Source organism: Moschus berezovskii, chromosome 15 (assembly GCF_049115385.1).
Source record: "Moschus berezovskii isolate FMDL1 chromosome 15, NW_MosBer_1.0, whole genome shotgun sequence".
NCBI classification, from domain to species: Eukaryota; Metazoa; Chordata; class Mammalia; order Artiodactyla; family Moschidae; genus Moschus; species Moschus berezovskii.
In genome coordinates, this window is record NC_142474.1 from 6,399,909 (window position 1) to 6,421,269 (window position 21,361).

Below are 21,361 nucleotides of genomic sequence, written 5' to 3' on the forward strand. Positions count from 1 at the left end.
TATCAATAACCTCAGATATGCAGATGACACCACCCTTATGGCAGAAAGTGAAGAGGAACTCAAAAGCCTCTTGATGAAAGTGAAAGAGGAGAGTGAAATGGTTGGCTTGAAGCTCAACATTCAGAAAACAAAGATCATGGCATCTGGTCCCATCACTTCATGGGAAATAGATGGAAAAACAGTGGAAACAGTGTCAGACTTTATTTTTTTGGGCTCCAAAATCACTGCAGATGCTGATTGCAGCCACGAAATTAAAAGACGCTTACTCCTTGGAAGGAAAGTTATGACCAACCTTGATAGTATATTAAAAAGCAGAGACATTACTTTGCCAACCAAGGTCCGTCTAGTCAAGGCAATGGTTTTTCCCGTGGTCATGTATGGATGTGAGAGTTGGACTGTGAAGAAAGCTGATCGCCGAAGAATCGATGCTTTTGAACTGTGGTGTTGGAGAAGACTCTTGAGAGTCCCTTGTACTGCAAGGAGATCCAACCAGTCCATTCTAGAGGAGATCAATCCTGGATGTTCATTGGAGGGACTGATGCTAAAGCTGAAACTGCAATACTTTGGCCACCTCATGCGACGAGTTGACTCACTGGAAAAGACTCTGATGCTAGGAAAGGTTGGGGGCAGGAGGAGAAGGGGACGACAGAGAATGAGATGGCTGGATGGCATCACCGACTCTGTGGACATGAGTTTGAGTGAACTCCGGGAGTTGGTGATGGACAGGGAGGCCTGGCGTGCTGTGATTCATGGGGTCGCGGAGAGTCGGACACGACTGAGCGACTGAACTGAACTGAACAGAGCTGGAGGTAGCTTTTGTTCAAGGCTAGTGGGGCAACCTACTCCAGTGTTCTTGCCTGGAGAATCCCAGGGATGGGGGAGCCTGGTGGGCTTCCATCTATGGGGTCACACAGAGTCGGACACGACTGAAGCGACTTTACAGCAGCAGCAGCAACAGTGGTACTAGTGGTAAAGAACCTGCCTGCCTGTTCAGGAGACGTAAAAGTCACTTGTTTGATCCCTGGGTTGGGAAGATCCCTGGAGGAGGACATGGCTGCCCACTCCAGTGTTCTTGCCTGGAGAATCCCATGGATAGAGGAGCCTGGGGGCTGCAGTCCACGGGGTCTCAGAGAGCTGGACATGACTGAGCCAGCAGGCAGTTTTGTTAGTGTGCATCTTGCATTTTCGCCAGCAGCAGTGAAGTGTGAGACCCATATAGGTTTTATAACTGTTCCACTGCATCTTTTTTAAAATGGTTTCCAGTGACTTTTTGTCCAAATAAGAAATCCACATACCCAGGTGGAGAGACCTCCACTTGTCCTTGCTGTGTCCCACATAGACTGACTGTGCTTAGACTTCTTCCAGAGTGTGGCTTTCCTGTCCTCCGGGGGGTGGGGGGGCGGGGGACCAATCCATGGGGCTTCAGGAGTCCTGCTCCCCGAGTGGCCGTGACTCTCACCATCAGGCTGATTATATATAGAGCCCTGTTACATGTGGATTCTTTATGGTGGATTTATGAGGTACAAACTGACCACAATTTGATAGGACATTTTTTAAAACCTTTTACATTTCACTGACACACAGCACACATTTTGCTCTGTTCACGGGCTTAGTGCTCAGCCCATCCAGCCTAGGTTCAGTGCTTTTAAGGTTTATCATCACAGCTGGGATCTTGACAGCTTTTTAACATGAGTTAACTGCTAACTGGTTATTCTTCCCTTAGGTAAATGGAAGAGAATCAGAAGAAGAAAATCTCAATAAATCTGAAATAAGTCAAGTGTTTGAGATTGCACTTAAACGGAACTTGCCTGTGAATTTTGAGGTAAGCTTATTTTACGCATCTATTATACTCTTGGTGTTCATCATCAGAATAGTATTTTTCCTAAATAACATTGGAATGATGATCACATAAATGCGGATCTTTACATCTAAGATTCAGACTTCATATTTAGCAAAGGAGTATTTGGTCCTAGGGCAGCCATGAATCTCCAGACAGTCTGTAGGTGGCCTCAGTATGTCCATGAACCTCCTAAAATGGTCTGAAGGGGATCATGTTTATGTTCCCATGTGTTTTCTTCTGGAGGGACGGTCCATTGCCTTCATAAGAGTCTCAGAAGCATATGCTACCCCCCAGATATCAAGACTCTGCTTAAGTGTCCAAGTAATTGTTAAAAGAACTTAGGTTTTGTCATCGTGCAGTGTGTGCCTCCCATTTCGCCCATTTAATAACCTCAATCTGTTGTTGGAGACTCTATGGTCTGCTGCTGCTGCTGATAAGTCAATTCAGTTGTGTCCGACTCTGTGCGACCCCATAGACAGCAGCCAACCAGGCTCCGCCGTCCTTGGGATTCTCCAGGCAAGAACACTGGAGTGGGTTGCCATTTCCTTCTCCAATGTGTGAAAGTGAAAAGGGAAAGTGAAGTTGCTCAGTCGTGTCCGACTAGTAGCGACCCCATGGACTGCAGCCCACCAGGCTCCTCTGTCCATGTGATTTTCTAGGCAAGAGTACTGGAGTGGCTTGCCATTGCCTTCTCCGCTCTGTGGTCTAAAAATAGTAATTAACAATTACTAGTTCAAAACAGAAAATAAGATCATTTAGTGTACGTTTCCTTCAAAGACACAGTGAGTCCAGATAGATTAGGTAGGTCGGGGGAATTTTTTTGTTTTAGGTTTCCCTGGTTTTTGAAAATTCTTTGCAAATTCTTTCATTTGATTTCTGTGCATGGCTATGCAAGGTTGTGTTTTAATAGTTTTTTTTAATCAGTTATTTGGTTTTTCAAAATTATAAAGTATGTATATATTTAGTTTTCCAAAGAACTTTAAGCTCAACATATTAGTTACTTCAGACAAATGAAATTTGAGGTGGGACATCTGCTTAAATGAGGAAGGAAATGGCAACCCACTCCAGTATTCTTGCCTGGGGAATCGCACGGACAGAGAATCCTGGTGGTCTACAAGTCCATGGGGTTCACAGAGTCAGACACAGCTGAGTGACTAAGCACAGCACATCTGCTTAAAACAATTTTAAGTGGTTCATAAGTTCTCTTGGCCTATTTCTGTTCTTAAAAGCCTACCTGAAATGTATTATCCTGTAAAATACTTTAGCTCTGTAGTTTTAGGTAATCCCCAGATTTCACGTCTGACTTACATGACTTTTATAAGATATCTCCTATTAGGTACTAGTACCCTAAGCTGGCTCCTGAGTTCAGTCCTTATTCTCTCATTCAAATAGAGATGATTTCTGACCTCGCTGGCCATGCTCACCTGCTGCCATGAGGCCCACATTGGGGAGGGGAGCTGCCCTTGGGTCGCAGGGCCACCCCGCATCCTGCAGTGGTACCCCGCCCTGCCCCAGCAGTCAGGACCAGTGTCTTTTCCCCGCTTCCAGAGCGCAGCATGCCAGATGGGGCTGGCATCTTCCTCCCTGGCCCTGCATCCCTTCCAACCTTTCTCTGTCTTTTCTTGGAGGGAGGCAGTAAGGAGGACATACAGAATAACAGGGCTGTTGCTAGGTGGGAATCAGGTGGGCGCTCCACCCGAGGAAGCCACAAGGTCTCCCTGGGAACCTGTTGTGGAAAAGGGAAGAAACACTTTTTCCCCACACTAGTCCCTGCTGAAAAATTAGTATGGCACACGAATGGGTGTTTAAAGACCAGAGGGAGGGAGGGATGCGAAGACCATGGGGTGGGAGAGGCCTGCCTAATCAAGTCACGGAAAGGTCACAGAGGTGACTGCTGGCCAGGGCCTGAGACCCCGGTGATGCTTCTTGCCTGCTCATGCTAATCTTTGCTCTGCCTGAGGGTCCCCGAGCTCCCTGGACCTCATTAAGGGATTGACATTTTCTATTTTTGCTGTGAAATTCAGGGACAAGATTGCCTCTACCCCACCTCTACTTGTGTTTAGGTTTCAGATTTGGCTTTCAGACTTTGCTGTTCAGAAATAAGTAACATACAGCAGGGATTGTCAAGTAGTCACAGAAGAAATTGTGGGAATGCCCTCTGGTGGTGACTATCTCTTAAAGTAATTATTTTAAAACATGACAGTTTGTGTGTACATGTGGCATTGCATTTGTTAATGTGAGTGCTCATATTATTAATTAGCTCTCACATATCAAATGTTCATGTTAGTTTCCATTATCAGGTTGAGCAGGAGCTTTCATTTTTTCCCCACAGTTCTGTCTCTGGCACTTGGAAGATTAGTTGGCTTATATTGGATATTGGGTGCTTAGGGAATACTTACTGAGTAAATGAAAAGTAGGTATTTTTTAATTTTTTTGACAGCAAGATATGTCATGTTGGAAGCAATAGGAGAAGACAAGAACCATTTGTGTAATTTTTCAGAAAAGTATAGATTGCTTGCTTTTTTATAAAATCGTTGTAGTTAAAAGTATTATGGCGCTGATTGACAAGTCCCTGGGAGGCAGTCGTGACTTGATCCCACTGAATACGTTCCAGGTCAGATTGCAGACACAGATCGGTGGCAGCCAGTGAGAGTGGTTGCTGGAGGGTAGGTGTGGATTTGACGTGAGCATCGGGGTGGCTATTGTTAATTCTCGAGTCTCGTCTGAGGACGTGGAGAGCCCTGCTCAGGGAGGTAGCCCTCGGCAGGCGGGCTGTCGGGATCGGGGGGCAGCCGGCGGGCTTGCTGAGATCAGCCTGCGGGCACCGTTGGGAGCAGGGCTCTGTGCTGCAGCTTCCTTCATAGGGCAGCGGGCTGCTCCCTGAGCTGAGGTGCTCCCGCTCTCACCTCGGGAGTACAGAACACATGGGCTCACATGCTTTTCCTCGTCGTCTTTTCCACTTCTTTGAAATTTTTCAGGCTGATGGAAAGTTGTAAGAGTAGGACCGTGACTGTTGCCTTCACATAGGATCACCAGTGCTTCACATTTTAGCACCTTTGCTTTTCTGTTCTCTAAATGTACATATTTTTCTATATTTTATTTAGCTGAATCATTTGAGAGCAAGAGGCAGATGTCATGTGCTTTGACTCCAGATATTTCAGTATGTGTATCTTAAGAGCAAGGACATTATCTTAGAAAACTATAATCTAATTGTCCACACAGGAGGTGTAACACTGCTGTAATACTGTTACCTAATGGACGTCCTAGATTCACATGTTGGCGTTGTCCCCATGATGTTGCTTTATTTTCCTGGTCTTGAGCCTGGTACAGGCTCACACATTGTGTTTAGCTGGTGCATCTCTTTAGTCTCCTTTAATTTGTTACTCAGCTTTTTTTTGGTCTTTTATGACATTGGTATTTTTAAAAGTCAGTCTTACGTAATGGCCCTAAATTTGGGTTGGTTGGATTTTTTGCTCCATGATTAGTTTCAGTTTATGCTTTTTTAAATAGGAACGCTGCAGGACTAATGTCAGCTGTCCTCAGCATTGCATGGTGCCATTTTATCTGAGTTAGTGACGTCAGTTCCGTTGTCTACACCGGATGTGCGCCCCTCCAAGGAGACTTCTTTCCCTTTGCAGTTAACCCATAGCCTGTGGGGAGATGCTTGAAGGCTGTGTGTGTCCTTACAGAGCTCCTCTGTGTTTCTAGCAGTCATTGACGATTCTTCCCAGCACCAGGTATCACTGCGGCGGATGTCAAATGTTCATTTTCTGCATGTCCAAGGAAAATCTCCTCCTGCCTTACTGTTCGTGGCCCCATGGACTGCAGCCCCCCAGGCTCCTCTGTCCATGGGGATTTTCCCGGCAAGAATACTGGAGTGGGTTGCCATGCCCTCTTCCAGGGGATCTTCTCATCCCAGGGCTCGAACCCAAGTCTCCCACACCGCAGGTGGATTCCTTACTGACTGAGCCAGCAGGGAATGCATTAATTTATATTAGTATAGATTCATTCTGCAGGTCACTCCATTATTCTCGCATGTCATTTTAATGTTTCAGATTGCCCTTCCGACTAGCTCCGGTATCCTTTGACATGCCTCTGTCAGGTTATTTTTGGGGGGTGAGAGGATGAGGGGTCAGAGTCCTTGAGTATAATTCACATGAAGTAAAATTGGTCCTGTGTGTTTGTGTGACTTGATGTGTGTGGACAGTGCAGTTGTGTACCTGCTGCCACCATTGTGCTGAGGAACGTCTTTCACGCCGTTGTCGCCGCTGTGTCCCCTCGCGGTCAGTCCCTTCCCTCCATCCTCACCCTTGGGCAGCCGTTGATCTGATGTCTGTCTATACGTTTTGCTTGTTTCCAAAATATTACATACATGGAATTATTAAATATACTGCCTTTTTCTGGTCTTTTGGGGCTTTCCCCTTGTCTATTTATTTAACAGGAATGGGTAATAACATTTTGAGAAGCCTGGAAAGAGCACATAAAAATATAAAGCCATCTTAGAAAACACAACCCAGACATGACCTTTCTGTAATTATATTGTAAATCATGATAAGAAAGGCCGTAGTTCCTTGTTCTGTTCCTCCCTTCAGGCCTCTCTCGTTGTAACAGATGGCCCACCAGGTACAGTGTGTTCAGTGTTGTCCCTTTAGAAAGTTATAATCTGAAAAGATCACAGATCTACTTGCAGGAGTATCTTATTGCCTGTTAGGCGGCTTCTTTAATGTAGTGCAGACTTTGAGTCCATATGTTGTATGTATCAGTAGTTTATTTCTTATTTCTGAGTAGTATTCCATTGTCTGAATTCACCACAACGTACTCATCCATTTCCCAGCTGAAGAACATCTTCATGGTTTTTAGTTGTTAGTGATTATGATTAAAGCTATCACGTACATATATAGTCTCATATTCACTAACAACTGAAAACAGTGAAGATGTTCTTCATTGTGGTGAACCCAGACAGTGGAATACTACTCAGAAATAAGGTGAACTACTGATGCTTACAACATATGGACTGACAGTCTGCACTACATTAAAGAAGCTGCACAAAAGGCAACAAGCCGAGTATACATGGGCTTCCCTGACAGCTCAGTTGGTGAAGAACCACCTGCAGTGGAGGCAACCCCATTTGGATCCCTGGGTCGGGAAGTTCTGGAAAAGAGGCTCCCCACTTCAGGATTCTTGGGCTTCCCTTGTGGCTCAGCTGGTAAAAGGATCCACCTGCAATGCGGGAGACCTGGGTTCAATCCCTGGGCCGGGAAGATCCTCTGGAGGAGGGTATGGCAACCCATTCCATTATTCTTGCCTGGAGAATCCCTGTGGACAGAGGAGCCTGGTGGGCTACAGTCCATGGGGTCGCAAAGAGTTGGATACGACTGAGCTACTTAAAAGCACAGCTCTAGCCATGTATGGGAGCTTTAGTTGTTCTGTACCCTCTCGAACCCTTAGTGTGGGTGGTGTCTAGTTGGTGTGTAGTCGTAACTTAGGGTTTTAATTTGTATCTCCATGCATACTAGCAATATTGAGCATGTTTTCATATGCATGTTTACCATCTGTACATCTTCTTTGGAGAAGTGTCTGTTCTTATCTTTTGTCTGGTTTTTGAGTTATCTTTATTATTGGATTTTATGTGTTCTTTATATCTTCTGAATACGGTTCTTTTCTCAGATAGGTATTTTCCAGATATTTTCTCCCAGTCTGTGGCTTGTCTTTTCATTTTTAAACAATATTTTCCCAAAAAGCAAAAATAATTTAATTTTGGAGAGGTCTAGTTAGTTAAATTTTTCTTTTGTGGCTCATGGTGGTTGTGATCCATCTGAGATAATTTGCCAAATCTAAGGCCTTTTCCTTTGTTTTCTTCTAGAAGTTTTGTCTCTTAAGTTTAGATTTATGGTTCACTTTGACTTATAATTTTTATATGTACCGTGAGGTAATAGGCAAGGTTTTTTTTCTTTTGTGTTTTGTATTTGGAGGTCTTATTGTCCCTGTGTCCTGGCTCTCAACTCCCCTTTTCTGATTTTGAGAGACCTTCCTTCATTTGTGATACAATGTTTTCACCTTACTTGGAACTTTCCCTGTTCTAACTTTGGCCCCAGCAGAAACGGAAATTCTAATCCAAATGGTCTCAGCTGTTCTTCCAAGGAGTTCTGGTTCCCTTTAACAGAGTGGCATGTAGGGGCCGGGCTGAGGGGAGGTCGGCTTGTTGCTGCTGCAAGTCATTGCTTCCAGACCCTGTTAGCAGAAGATAGCACTAGGAGATAGGTACCCTGCTTACAGAACCACAAGTTCATCCCTCTGATTTCAGTCCATCATCACAGGGCTCCTCCTCTGTTTCATTCCTCCACGTTTGGATCTTTTCCCATCATGAGACTTGGGCTCCCAGCAACATCAATGTATTTATCCACCTTCGACAGCAAACATCCTAAGTAAGGTCTAAGTTATCTCCGCACTTTTTATCTTCATGCTGAAGGTAGTATCTTCAGAGCATTGCTTTTCGTGACTTCTTGGGTTATTCTTCCTCTATGCTAACAGTATATTATATAGTGAATGTAGGTATCTTAAGTGCACAGCCCACTAAATTTTAGCCCGTGTGAAAACCCATGATTCACTACCCAGATCAAGACATGGAACTTTATCATAACCTCTGTAAGTCCCTGTGCCCCATTCCACCCAGAAACAGCTGCTTTCTGCAGTCTCTGTAGGTTTGTTTTCTGTGTTCTTAGACTTCACGTAAATACAGTATGGATTGTTCTCTGTTAAGTCCCATCCATATGTTTCAGTAGTTTAATGCTGAGTGGTATTCTACTGTATGAATGGAATGGAATGTATCCATTGTTCTGTTGATGGACATTGGATAGTGGGGAACTACTCTAAATCAGGCTGCTAAGTCGTCTTGGGTGCATGTGCAGTCCGAGTTGCTGCAGAGGGAGGTGTTTATGTAAAAATTGTCGAACTATTTCCCAAAGTGATTGTACCAGTTTACACTTCTACCACTTGCTCCTATCCTTGCCAAGAGTACCTGTTGAAGTGTTTTTTTCATTGAGTATTTGTCTTTTTATTATTGACTTGTAGGATTTCTCTCAGTGTTCTGGGTATAATTCTTTTGTTTTGTACATATATTGCAAATATTCTCTCCCATACTCTGAGTTCCCTTTTTTACCTCTTTATTTTTCCAGATTTTAAACTTTTTATTTTGTATTGGGGTATATAGGCAGTTAACAGTGTTGTGGTTATTTCGGGTGAACAGCAAAGGGACTCAGCCATACATAGGCATGTATCCATTCTCCCCCAAACTCTCCCTTTTTACTTTTTAAATGTTAACTTTTGATGAGCATTTTTTTAATTTTGAGGAATTCTAAGTTTACTTTATGGTTTGTATTTTTTGTGTCCAGGAATTCTTTGCCAGCCTTATGGTCATGAAGTTTTCTCTTATGTTTTCTTCTGAAAGCTTTATAGTTTTAACTTTCATATTTGGGTCTGTTTTAGCTTAATTTTTGTTTTGGGTAGAATTTGAGATCTTGGTTATCTAGTTGCTCCAGTGGCATTAAAAAGAAGGACGTTGCTTTTGCTTTGGTTTGTGTTTGCTGAACATCAAGAGGCTGTATATGTGCAGGTCTGTTTCTGCATTTGTTTTATTGATCTCTTGGTTTATAAACAATACCATGATGTCACAGATTCTGTAACTACAGGAAGTCTTGAAGTCTGGCATTGTAAGTCTGCTGACTCAGTTGTTCTTATCTTTCTTGACGTAGGTTGGATTTGATGTTTATCTTCCTTCTGTGTGATTATGTAATCACTTTCATATACAGTTAGGTTTCTGTTCATAATCCATTTTAGTATTTTCCCCCATTTCTCTTGACTTACATTTTTAATCTGTGTAACAGTGAATGGTTCAAAGTGTCAGAACTACACAAAACGGCGCTCAGAAGTGTCCGCTGTTCCCCTGCCTCAGTCCTTCCCCACCTCCTGTAGGAATCTGTTCAGTTCCACCGGTTTGCGCTTTATTCTTCCTGAGTTTCCTTTTGCAAGAGAAGAAGCATATAAACACATACGTGTGTCTATTTATGTGTGTGTGTATGTATATATAGATTTAATACTCTGTACCTTTTTTTTTTTTTTTTTACACTCTTTGCAGTTTGCTTTCTTTACTTACCAAGTGCTGGAAATGACTTTACGTATTTGGAGATTTTCTCATTCCTTTTTATAGCTCAGAGCAGCCAGTATTTAATAAGCTCAGTCTTGGCTGGCGGCTCAGAGCAAACATTAAACTTGAACTCTTAGTGCTGCATTTATTTCTGGGCTTTGCTGGGCCAGCTGCCTTGCTGCCATTTTCAGGGGAGCATGCTAAACTCAGGACCATCTGTGACCCTGGGTGGTGGGAGTAGAAAATGGTGCCCTGTTCCATGGCTCTTTTGGACTCATCAGACCTGAGAACTTTAACAAGTAGGGGGAAAAAAGAAGTGGGGAAGAAAGCGTTCAGAATTCTCCACATTGACACTGCCTTCATTTAGTGAGTCTTGTCCTTAATCGCCCTTTCCCTGGGTTTCATGCTGAACAGTGTGCCTCGCAGCCGGTAATGCGTGTCTGTCACGCTTTCACTCAGTCTTTCCCTCCAAAACAGGTTGCCCGGGAGAGCGGCCCACCCCACATGAAGAGCTTTGTGACCAGGGTGTCGGTTGGGGAGTTTGTGGGGGAAGGTGAAGGGAAGAGCAAGAAGATTTCAAAGAAAAATGCTGCTATAGCTGTTCTCGAAGAGCTGAAGAAGTTACCACCCCTGCCTACAGTGGAGCGGGTGAAGCCTAGAATCAAAAAGAAAACAAAATCCATAGTCAGGGTAAGAACGTGCCTGAAAGAAGAGGGCGTTTCCATTGCCCGAAGACAGCTGGGGGTTTGCCAGGCTGGTGAGAGAGGCGGGTGCTGCCTGCTCATGCCCGCCTCGCGAGTCCTCATGGGGCCGCCTCGTGCCGCTCCCGGGAATCCTGGGTCGGGCAGTTCTCCAGGCTTGGCCGAGGCCCCGGGTGCGGACCCCGCGAGGAGCTGTGGTCATCTGCAGGGAGAGGGGACCCAGCTGCTTGTCTCGTGCCCGCTGCACGGTTCTGAGTGCAGGAGACTCCTGGGCAGGGGGATGTCAGGGGTGGGCTAGGAGTCAGACGCGTACACCTTCTCCTGGGTTTTGAGTCATGCTCATGAACTATTCAAAAATTACACTGTCCCCTACCCTCCCAGAAAAGGGAGGGGTTCCATTTTGGGACATTTATGAATGCCAGGATCTGTTTTGTTCTGATTGTCCATATAGTTTCATGCTGTGTCAGAATACAAGTTTTTCTCACACACAAGTTAGCATTCTCTGCATAGGAAAGTTACACACGGCGGCAGTATCCTGTGTCCACTGAATACCTCCTCCAGTGGGTGTTACCGGTGAGCAGATGAGGATTCCCTGGCGTGGAAGGTGCCACCAGGAAGTCACTGTGGGAAGTTTAGGTTCTTTCCACACGGTGTCAGCATTTCCACTTTTATATATATATATATATATATATATGATCTCTGGATTTTGAGTCATTGTTAAGAAAGCTGGAAACCCATCCTTATAATGTAGGCTTTGGGGTAGTTTTAGGAAGAGTTTGTTAAATTTTTCTACCTCTTCATTTATTATCATCCATTGACATTTATTGTTCAAAATCAAACATTACAACGATGTTTGCCTACTCGTGATGAATGGTGATGTTGGTTTGCTAAGAAGACCTAAAATCACCTCAGAGCAATCAAAGTCATTGAGGCATCTTTCAATGGAAAAAAAAAAAAGGTTTAAAAAGATGTGATTAATCCTGAGCCGTCAGACCAACACCAACGTATTCAGCTGTCATGTCCCGGTCTCTGAATCGGCGAGGTCCTTTCTGTGACTAACGCGGCCTGTGGTTTCTACCCTGATTGTCCCTCAGCTACAGAGCGGCCCCGAGTACGGCCAGGGGATGAACCCGATCAGCAGACTCGCCCAGATCCAGCAGGCAAAGAAGGAGAAGGAGCCGGAGTACCTGCTGCTCGCCGAGCGGGGCCTCCCGCGACGCAGGGAGTTTGTCATGCAGGTGGGCCAGCCGGGCTGTGGGCGTCCTCCCGTCTCAGCCGGAGGTGGTCCAGGGTCGGGCCCCTCCCTCAGAAGGCCGAGCCCAGTGCGTCGCCCTGCCACCAAATGTTACTAAGACCGTGTTGCTTGCTGTAACTTGATGCCCTAACACGTGCTGCACAGCACACATGCTGCTGTATCAACAGGAAGGCGCCTGTTTCTTCTTTATTACCCCTCAGAGGTTTATATTGTCTTATAAACTGTGTAAAGGATCTTTCCTGCTCCTCCTGATCCTTACATAGGATGGACTGGGGTTACAGTTCAGATTGTGCAGAGGGAACAGTTACACGTACAGGCAGCTGAATTTGTGATGGGAATTTTTTAGTGTTTTCTGGTGAAAAACAGAAAACTCTGTGCAGCAGTTTAGAGCTCATAAAGCAGCAGCAGCAGCGGGCCTGGTGTCTCACTCCACCGTCAGAGGGCAGGAAGAGGAGCGATCCTGCCGCACAGCAGAGAGAACTGCAGCTTGCTGCGTGCCTCAGCAGCTTGCCCAGGATCAGATGGCTGGGGGATGCCAGCTTGGGGTTCAACGTCATACCTCTCTTCATAGGCCAGGGTTTCCTTGACTTTTGTGACACGGGGCTTTTGGGTTTGGTCTGTCGTCAAGACCAGCTTCCCAGGTGGCCCAGTAGTAAAGAATCCGCCTGCTAATGCAGGAGACGCAGGTTCACTCCCGGGGTCGGGAAGATTTTCTGGAGAAGGAAATGGCAACCCACTCCAGTATTCTCACCCAGAGAAGCCCATGGAGAGGCCCCTGGCTGGTGCAGCCCGTGGGCCACAGAGTCAGACACAACTGGGTGAGTGACACACAGCAACAGCAAGACCAGCCTGGAAGGGGACAGTGAGCTGTGGCATGCTGGTGTGTTTAACGGCAGCTCTTAGGGGGAGGCAGTGTGCTGGGAGGGAAGGGCTGTGGAGACTGTCCATGTGTATGCACGTTACACGGACGTGTGTGTGATGAATTTCACTGGCAGGAAGCATAGCACACGATTCACCGGAACTGTGTGATACCCTGTTGTGCGTGTCACACGTCTGTGACTGCAGTGTGACGGTCACCGTAGCAGTGTCACAAGATGAGCCTCCTGTGAATTCTTTATTCCTCTCGGGTCCTGCAAGGAGGTTTGCTCATGTTATCGTTGAGTGACTGGTACCAGCATGAGTCCTGATTGCTGTTTTTGTTTACATTAACAACAAAGACATACCAGAACTTAACTCATGTAAACAATACGAACAGCTGCTTTGCTGTATCAGATAATTTTCCAAGACTGGAAGTTTCAGTTTGTTGTGCTCGTTACGTCATGGCTGCAGGTTTGATGACACTTGAAAGCTTTATCTGCGTTGGTGGCCGTCACTTGCCTGCGGTGATAGTTACACAGCTCTGTAAATACACCAGAAATCATTGAATTGTGCAAGTAAAGGAAGCGAGTTGTATGGTATGTAGATTATAACGCAATAAAAAAAATATTTTTTTAGATAGTTAGAAAAAAGAATAGGTAAATCAGCAGAGTAACGTAATCCTTGAGAAGTAGTATTGCCGGAGTCTGTGGTGTGAACGCGCCCTCTGAGCAGGAGAGAGATGTGTCGCTGCAAGTGGACAACGGACACATTAGAGGGTAAAGAGCCTCAAAAGTGTAGTGATTTTAAAGTGGAGCCCAGCCAGGAAGTGGTGGGTTAATGTAATTTAATTATAAGCTTATATAATTAGTTTAATAATAACTACCTTTAACCACCAGCCCTCCAACCAATTCCTCAGTATTTCATGATGCGCTCTTGTGGGCTGGTGCAAACCAGCTCCAGGACAGCACTGTGAAGCCATCCAGCTTCTGATCGTTGTGGGTTCTTTTCCGTCCTGGCGGGTCTTTATTCTGAAGGTTTGAGCACTGATCCGAATCCTGCCTTCTGTGTGCAGGTGAAGGTGGGAAACCACACGGCAGAAGGTTCAGGCACCAACAAGAAGGTGGCCAAGCGCAATGCGGCCGAGAACATGCTGGAGATCCTTGGCTTCAGAGTCCCGCAGGCACAGCCCTCCAAACCCGCCCTCAAGTCAGAGGAGAAGGTGCGCCTGGGCTCTGCGTCCTTGCTTTCTCGCTGTGGATGGCCTTCTCACCTCATCCGGGAGCTCTGCCTCCTCCAGGGCTGAGCCTCAGGGCACGGCTGCCTCCTCCTGGCCGCAGAGCCGCCCTGCTGAGCAGCACCTTCCAGTGTGCTCAGGAGGGGACGTGCATGTCCGTGGCTGCAGGCACGGCGCTGGGTTGGGTCGTACTGCTCCAGGATCTTTGTGGTCGGGGGTACTTTGTGGAGGGCAGCTTCCTCCACACCCGTGTATGATTCTATCATTTGTGCTCTTGGAACGAGGCCTCCATAAAAGACTCATCAACCTTAGGCTTTTGTTAGTTGTAGAACAGGCTTTGGTTTTCCTGGGACACGGGGATAGCGTGATGTTAGATTTAGGGCCAAATCAGAGTCTCAGTTTGCGGTTTCTTTTTCATTATGAAGTGCACATTAGATAGAAATGATCCCATGTTGAAAATTGCACTTCGCTGAGGTTCGTAAGCAGGACCTGCAACAAAAGCCCTGGCTGACCTTGTTTCCAGATACTGGATGGTCCTTTTGGGATAAACTTGAAAATACCAGGACTGATTCAGTTCTGTCGGCCAGTGCTGTCAACAGAGACAGATGGATGGCATCAGCTGTGGCCACATAGTTAATAACTGGGATCCCAAGCACTCACCAGATAATCTGTAGAGATCCTGGACTTGGCTTTGGGGGTTTTCACTCCAGAATCTTACAGGGCCTCATAGGCACCTTTATCTTTCCAGAAAGGGGACTGCTGTGTTTGGCATAATATTTTCCCCCTCTGTTTGTTACCTTTGATTTGTCACCTTATCTTTTAATTGGACATTTGCTCCAGGAAATAGTCTTTATTTAATTGTTTAGCATCAACCTAAAAGTTTCTTTCTTGGTCAGCTCTATCAGTCTGACATCTTCCGGCTCTTTCCAGTTAAGCGTTTTCCTCTCCTCTTGTGAGCGCAGAGCAGAGGCCCCTCTGTTAGATGCTGTTCATGGACAGGCTGCCGTGCTGCCTGTGCACCTGGGGAGGAGGCAGGGGCTCTGCTGGGGGGCACGTTGGTCAGGCCTTCCTGTCTGTGCCCTCTTATTTAAAAGCTAATAAACCAAGAATTGTCGGTTGGTATTTGTGTAGCTTGGACAGCAGGAACTAATTTTGGAATGGTTTCATTGATGCTCATGGCCTTTTTTTTTTTTTTTAAAGACACCTATAAAGAAACCAGGGGATGGAAGAAAAGTAACCTTTTTTGAACCTGGCTCTGGGGATGAAAATGGAACTAGTAAGTGTGATGTTAACCCTGTCCTGATCTGATTGTGCTTCTGGCCTTTGCGTGGTTCCCGGTGGTAGCAGGTACTTGGTGATCGAGTTACAGAGTTCGGTGTTTGGCTTCACGTTGTCCCTGTGCTGTGCTGAGGGAGGGCCAGGGTGGGGCTGTGTAACATTTTTCCAGGTAGCATTTGGACTGTGTTGATTTGTCTGTGTCCCTCCCCAGGCAATAAAGAGGATGAGTTTAGGATGCCTTATCTTAGTCATCAGCAGCTGCCTGCTGGAATCCTTCCCATGGTGCCCGAGGTTGCCCAGGCAGTAGGAGTCAGTCAAGGACATCACACCAAAGATTTCACCAGGGTAGCTCCGAATCCTGCCAAGGCCACGGTAACTGCCATGATAGCCCGAGAATTGTTGTATGGGGGCACCTCGCCTACAGCCGAGACCATTTTAAAGAGTAACATCTCTTCAGGCCACGCACCCCATGGACCTCTGACGAGACCCTCTGAGCAGCTGGACTATCTCTCCACAGTCCAGGGATTCCAGGTAACCGTTCGGCCCGAGCTGTGCAGTCTGTACCTCAGTGCGGTCCTCTCTTGATTTCTTGGAGAATGAAGTAGCTTGTTTTTTAAAGCAAGCTCTTCGTCTAGGTGGATGGTTGGCGGAAGCCTGTTGAAGGGTGATTCTAAGGAAGGGAGGAGGCATGGGAAGTGTTAGAACCCTGGACAGTAAGAGAATATCCTCAACCTTTGGTGGATTTTAAAATTCCAGGGCAGCCATAATAACGAAGTCTCTGATCCAGTGGTTATAAATTTAGACTTCGGTGAGAACGGATGTGTTGTGCTGGCCCTTTCTGCCTGCTAGGAAAGGACACAGCTTCTTGCAGACCAGGGTTTTTGAGTAGATGTCTAGGTTCTTAGGAGATTCTGGAAGCTGGGGCTCTGGTATCATGCCTGTCCCTTCACAGGAGGCCCCACGGGTGGCCTTTCGTGCCTGCAGAGCAGGAGCTGGTATAGACACGCTGGGCTGAGACAGGGACACACTGGGCTGAGATGGGGACGCGCCGGGCTGAGACCAGGGACGCGCCGCGCTGAGACCGGGGACGCGCCGCGCTGAGACCGGGGACGCGCCGGGCTGAGACCGGGGACGCGCCGCGCTGAGACCGGGGACGCGCCGCGCTGAGACCGGGGACGCGCCGCGCTGAGACCGGGGACGCGCCGGGCTGAGACCGGGGACGCGCCGCGCTGAGACCGGGGACGCGCCGAGCTGAGACCGGGGACGCGCCGCGCTGAGACTGGGGACGTGCCGCGCTGAGACAGGGACACAGACCCAGAGCCACAGCCTTGCGCCCCCTCGACCTTGCCGCCTCTCCCCATTCCTCGCCTCAGCTCTCTTTTCCCTTGTAGGTTGAATACAAAGACTTCCCCAAAAACAACAAGAACGAATTTGTATCTCTTATCAACTGCTCCTCTCAGCCGCCCCTGATCAGCCATGGTATCGGGAAGGATGTGGAGTCCTGCCACGACATGGTGAGTCCCCCTCGCGGGGCCTGGCTCCAGCTTGCTGCTGGCCTCAGGGAGACAGGGAGAGGGTTCTCCGCAGACTGCGGGACAGTTGACTCTTCTGTCGATTTCATATTTCTGAAGACCTCTCCTAGATTACTGGCGTGATATCTCATTCTGTTTATCAGAACTCAAGGGCTTTGGCCAGCCCTCTCCTGCCTTCCCTTGCTGACCTGAGGGGGACCTGGATCTTGAAAGGCTCCAGATTACTGAATTCGTTTCACCTCTGACCAGAACAAGGAATTGCAGCCCCAAGTTCTAGCAGCTTAGAAAGCGGCTCATTTTAATGTTCTGTTCAGATGAGATTGTTACTGTTAATAAAGACTAAAACCAAGAAAAGGAATTGATTAATAGACATAGACTATGGGATATTCATCTGATGGAATATAATGCACTCATTATGTCACTGAGGGGAATGTATTCTAATGCTAACACAGAAACATAGGTTTTACATTAAAGTGGGGGTATAAAATTTGTAGTTTGGTGACCACAGGATGAAAAAATTGTAATGTGATACATAATAAAATTAACAGAGGGTGTGCTTCAGTGAGGTAACCATGGGTAACTGTTTCAGTTTATATTTTTAAATGAAATGCAAGTGCGAGAGGGTTATTGAGTAGGCCCATGGATTTTGTTGGGCAGTAGAAGCCCTCGAGTTGCTGTTCAGTGTCATGTACTAGAGCCCTGAGGGGTGGCTGGCCATGGTTTGACTTTGACTTTTCATTCTCACTAGGCTGCACTGAACATTTTAAAGTTGCTGTCTGAGTTGGACCAACAGAATACAGAGATGCCAAGAACAGGAAATGGACCAATGTCTGTGTGAGTGAGCTAATTTACGTGGACAGGCAGTTCTCTTCCTCATTTGCGTTAAATTCAAATTGTCTGCTCAGCTTAGTCACTTTCTGTCCCTTTCCCCTGAAAGGTATCCAAGTTTTGGGCAGAGTGCTACCTTTAAAAACAAACAAAAAAAATCTTTGAATAGGTAATATGTTCACATGGCGCAAGTCAGAATTACTTTAAAAGGTTTCCACAGAGATCTGTCTTGCCCTCGTGCAGTCCCCGACTGTATCATTCTCTCTGCCCCACCCAGAGGTTGCGTTCGTGTTCGTTTCTTGTGTACCTTTCCTGTAAATACATTTCTTTCCTTATTTTCCTCCTCTCCCCCCAGAGATAACATACTATCTACCCATTCTCTTCTTTGTTGTTTTCACTTGATTGTATGCATTAGTTGCTCGGTCATATCCGATTCTTGGTGACCCCATGGATTATATATAGCCCACCAGGCTCCTCCATCCATGGAATTCTCCAGTTCAGAATACTGGCATGGGTAGCCTATCCCTTCTCCAGCAGATCTTCCTGACCCAGGAGTTGAACCCAGGTCTCTGGCATCGCAGGCAGATTCTTTACCAGCTGAGCCAGCAGGGAAGCGCCCCCCAGTCCCCAATGTGTATCAGTTATCATAAACTGGGGCCGGAATAGCAGGCTTCTTGATGTCTGCTAGTTCCGTTTTTAACATGGCTTATTAATTCTCTTAAATTTTAAAACTTAGATGATTTTCATGTTTTTCTTCCTTAAAGGTGTGGGAGGTGCTGAACTTTATCTGGCCATGAAGCATTGAAAAATCCCAACATATATACTGAAAAATGCTGAAACTGCTTTGAACATTTGGAATTTCTGATACCTCCAGTGGGCTGAGAGACATGATGGGTAAAGGCCTGGAGATGGCAGTGGTGAAGACGGCGGGACCCGAGGAGGCAGCGGCTGTGGGGGGGCCGGGCGGTCTGTAGCCACCTCTGGCTCCCTTGGGAAGCCACAGGCCCACGCCCCAGCACCCTAGTGTTGGTTTTGGTGGGGTTTGTTTGTTTGTTTCGGGTGTTTTTTTTTTTTTTTCCCTTGCTGTGTGAAAGAAGAAACAGAAAGCCCCGCCCATTCTGAGACTGGCTCACTCAGAGCACTTTGGGACAGACCCTGGACACCCGCGCTGGAGAGAGGCCTTAGCCTGACCCAGGGCTGAGCGCACCAGAGAAAATCAAATGTGCTTCCTGCGGGGCCGGAGCCAACCTTGGCACGCTCTGGCTCACGCCTCCCGCAGAACCCACACTGTCACCACTGCTCTCTTCCAGAAGAGATATGTATTCTTAGTTTCATAATTTTCTTTTGATTGAAATGACACTATATAAATTTTCATTTGAGAGTTTCTCAATTGTATCTAGTTACATAGCACAGTTTAGAAACTTGTCTGAGACTGACTTTATCAGTAATCTAACCGGCAAAGATCATATCTGTGTGTATGTGGTTATACATTTTTATTTCATTGGACTTAACCCAGGACCATTTCAGTGATGCCAATTGTGTGCCCTTTGGTTTAGCTGAAACAGTCCTGGCCTTGATGAAGTCTCCCACAGTGGTATAAATTGGACAGCTTAGGAATTTTAAACTTTAACCGATCATTTGGTTACTTTCTATTTTATTTTTTTGTTAACGCACCAGGATTTAAATGAACTTTGATCTTTGTTTTAAAGATTATTAAACAAACTGTGTGTATATAATACGACTCTCGAGGACACGTCGCTCTCACTACACTACAGGATATGGTCTCCATGTAGCTCATACACAGCCGCAGATTGATCCTTGAGTGCTTTATACTGTTGGCACGTCTCCATGTGGGGCTGAAGGGAATGACCCGTTTATCTCTGTAACTTGCTTCTGATGTCGTGTTGCTGCGCACAGAGATGTGTGCGGCGAGGTCCTGCCTAACGGCCCAGATGACAAGCACGGCAGCCTTGCGAGTTAAGTACTGCTTGGATTCGTTGTTTACGCTGGAATTTTTTCTCCCCATGGAATGTAAGTAAAGCTTAGTGTTTGTCACCAATAAATGGTCATACTAAATTTTTTTTTTTGTTAATTTATTCTCAAATGCCACTACTGCTAGGTTGGTCCTTCCCAACCTGCCCCTTACCCCTTTTTTATTTTTAAGAGAAAAACTTTGTAATGCTTGTGATTCCATTTGGGCAAAATTCTGAAGATCTGAAATAACTTTATATCAAACCGTTGATGAATAAACAGCTGCTAATGAACGCTGGTCCCATCGAGCAGTAACTGAGGAGGTAAGGGAAGGTGTGGGGCGTGAAGCTGCCGGGGCGGGGCTGCAGCGAGGGGCGTGTGGGGCTTGCTGCTAGTGGGGCTGTTGGGTCGAGGCCCAGTGGGCAGCTCGGAAGAGCATCTGTCTGTCTGTACACAAACACCTGCCGAGTCACGTTATCTGTTTAAGAGCCACGCGTTTGTACTGGTGCCTTTGGCACCTTGGTATTCTTCAGCCTTTCCTGCTGTGTGTGTATGTTTTTATTTCGTTCTGTTAGGTCATGCAGGACCTTTTGTTGTGGCCTTGGAACTCTGGTTCTGGCTTAGTTGCTCCTGGGCCTGTGGGGTCATAGTTTCCCAACCAGGGATCAAACCTGTGTCCCCTACAGGGCAAGTTGGAGTCTTAACCACTGGACTGCCAGGTAAATCCCTTGGCTGATTTTTCAACTCTGTATTGGCTCCAGCTTCCAAAGTCTTCAGTGTAAGATTCCCCTGGGCCTTCGATTTTCTGCACACGTCCCCCGGCCCAGGTCTGTCTGCCTGATGTCTGTCCTGTACACCGAGCATATGCTCACCTGTGGATTCAGAACACAAACCTGAAAGCGCTTCTCTGGATTGTAATAATTTTGTCAACCGGCTCATTGGGTTCACAGACAAGAACAGTGTAAAACCAGGCTGAATCAAGCTAAGAAACCTGGGAGCACTCAAACCTTCCACAGCCCAGGGATTGTGACTTCTGGAATGGTGGATGGCTAAAGTGGGGGTTAGGCCTAGACTGCTGGCAGCCAGTTAAGCGTGTCTGAGACCCCAGCGCCTGTGTGGGCCCGGACCCGGCCCGGTTCTCCGCAGTGGTTTGTCATCTCTCCCCTGAGCCAGGCAGCGTTCTCCCAAGGCCCCAGACGAGGGACAGCCTGGGAGACGGTGGCTCTGTGTGGCCAAGTCTTCCGTGCCGTGAAGAGCGCCTATAACTAGCTCACCTTGTGAAGGGCCAAGGTGTCTCTGACCTGGAAGCAGCTCCCCAGTGTGCATGGCTGGTACTGCTTAGCACCTTCCACTGTTCCTGCAGCGTAGAGTCCCCCGTCTCGGGGGCTGAGGCATCAGCTGATTCCCTGCTGGACGCTCGGAGCCTTCCTGCCTCTTCCCAGGCACTCCCTCATTGCGTCCTTCTGTCCCACGCTCAGGGCTCTTTTTTCAGGGATGCAGACCCTCGTCTACTTCTGAGCCTCTCCTAAGAAACAGGGCCATGAAAGCAAGAGTTCCTGTCCGTCTCCGCTCGGTGGGAGGGAATGGATGACTTCCGGAAGAGGCCCCGAGGCCTGCGGCTCTGTTGGCCACAGCCGCGATGTCTGCCGCCCTTTATGCAAAACTGAAGCTGTTTATTACGTGTCTTTGAAGTACGATCCCTTCTCCCTTTAGAGGCCATA

The 21,361-nt window shown here is 46.9% G+C and overlaps 1 protein-coding gene across 10 annotated transcripts in view; it reads left to right on the plus strand.

Annotated features, from left to right (window-relative positions):
• Positions 1 to 19,933, plus strand: part of STAU1 (staufen double-stranded RNA binding protein 1) — a 57,309-nt gene extending 37,376 nt beyond the window's left edge. For 7 of the 10 annotated variants that reach the window (XM_055393248.2, XM_055438717.2, XM_055438762.2 and 4 more), the window contains 9 exons: positions 1,724 to 1,822; positions 10,443 to 10,673; positions 11,779 to 11,922; positions 13,870 to 14,016; positions 15,232 to 15,307; positions 15,521 to 15,840; positions 16,701 to 16,823; positions 17,590 to 17,675; positions 18,434 to 19,933. In XM_055393248.2, the coding sequence (XP_055249223.1) occupies positions 1,724 to 1,822; positions 10,443 to 10,673; positions 11,779 to 11,922; positions 13,870 to 14,016; positions 15,232 to 15,307; positions 15,521 to 15,840; positions 16,701 to 16,823; positions 17,590 to 17,675; positions 18,434 to 18,449 (1,242 nt within the window). In that variant the 3' untranslated portion in view covers positions 18,450 to 19,933. Of the gene's footprint in view, positions 1 to 1,723; positions 1,823 to 10,442; positions 10,674 to 11,778; positions 11,923 to 13,869; positions 14,017 to 15,231; positions 15,308 to 15,520; positions 15,841 to 16,700; positions 16,824 to 17,589; positions 17,676 to 18,433 lie in introns of those variants that run through there. The other 3 variants (XM_055438748.2, XM_055438775.2, XR_016039097.1) reach the window with 2 other exon arrangements.
• The last annotated feature ends 1,428 nt before the right edge of the window (positions 19,934 to 21,361 follow it).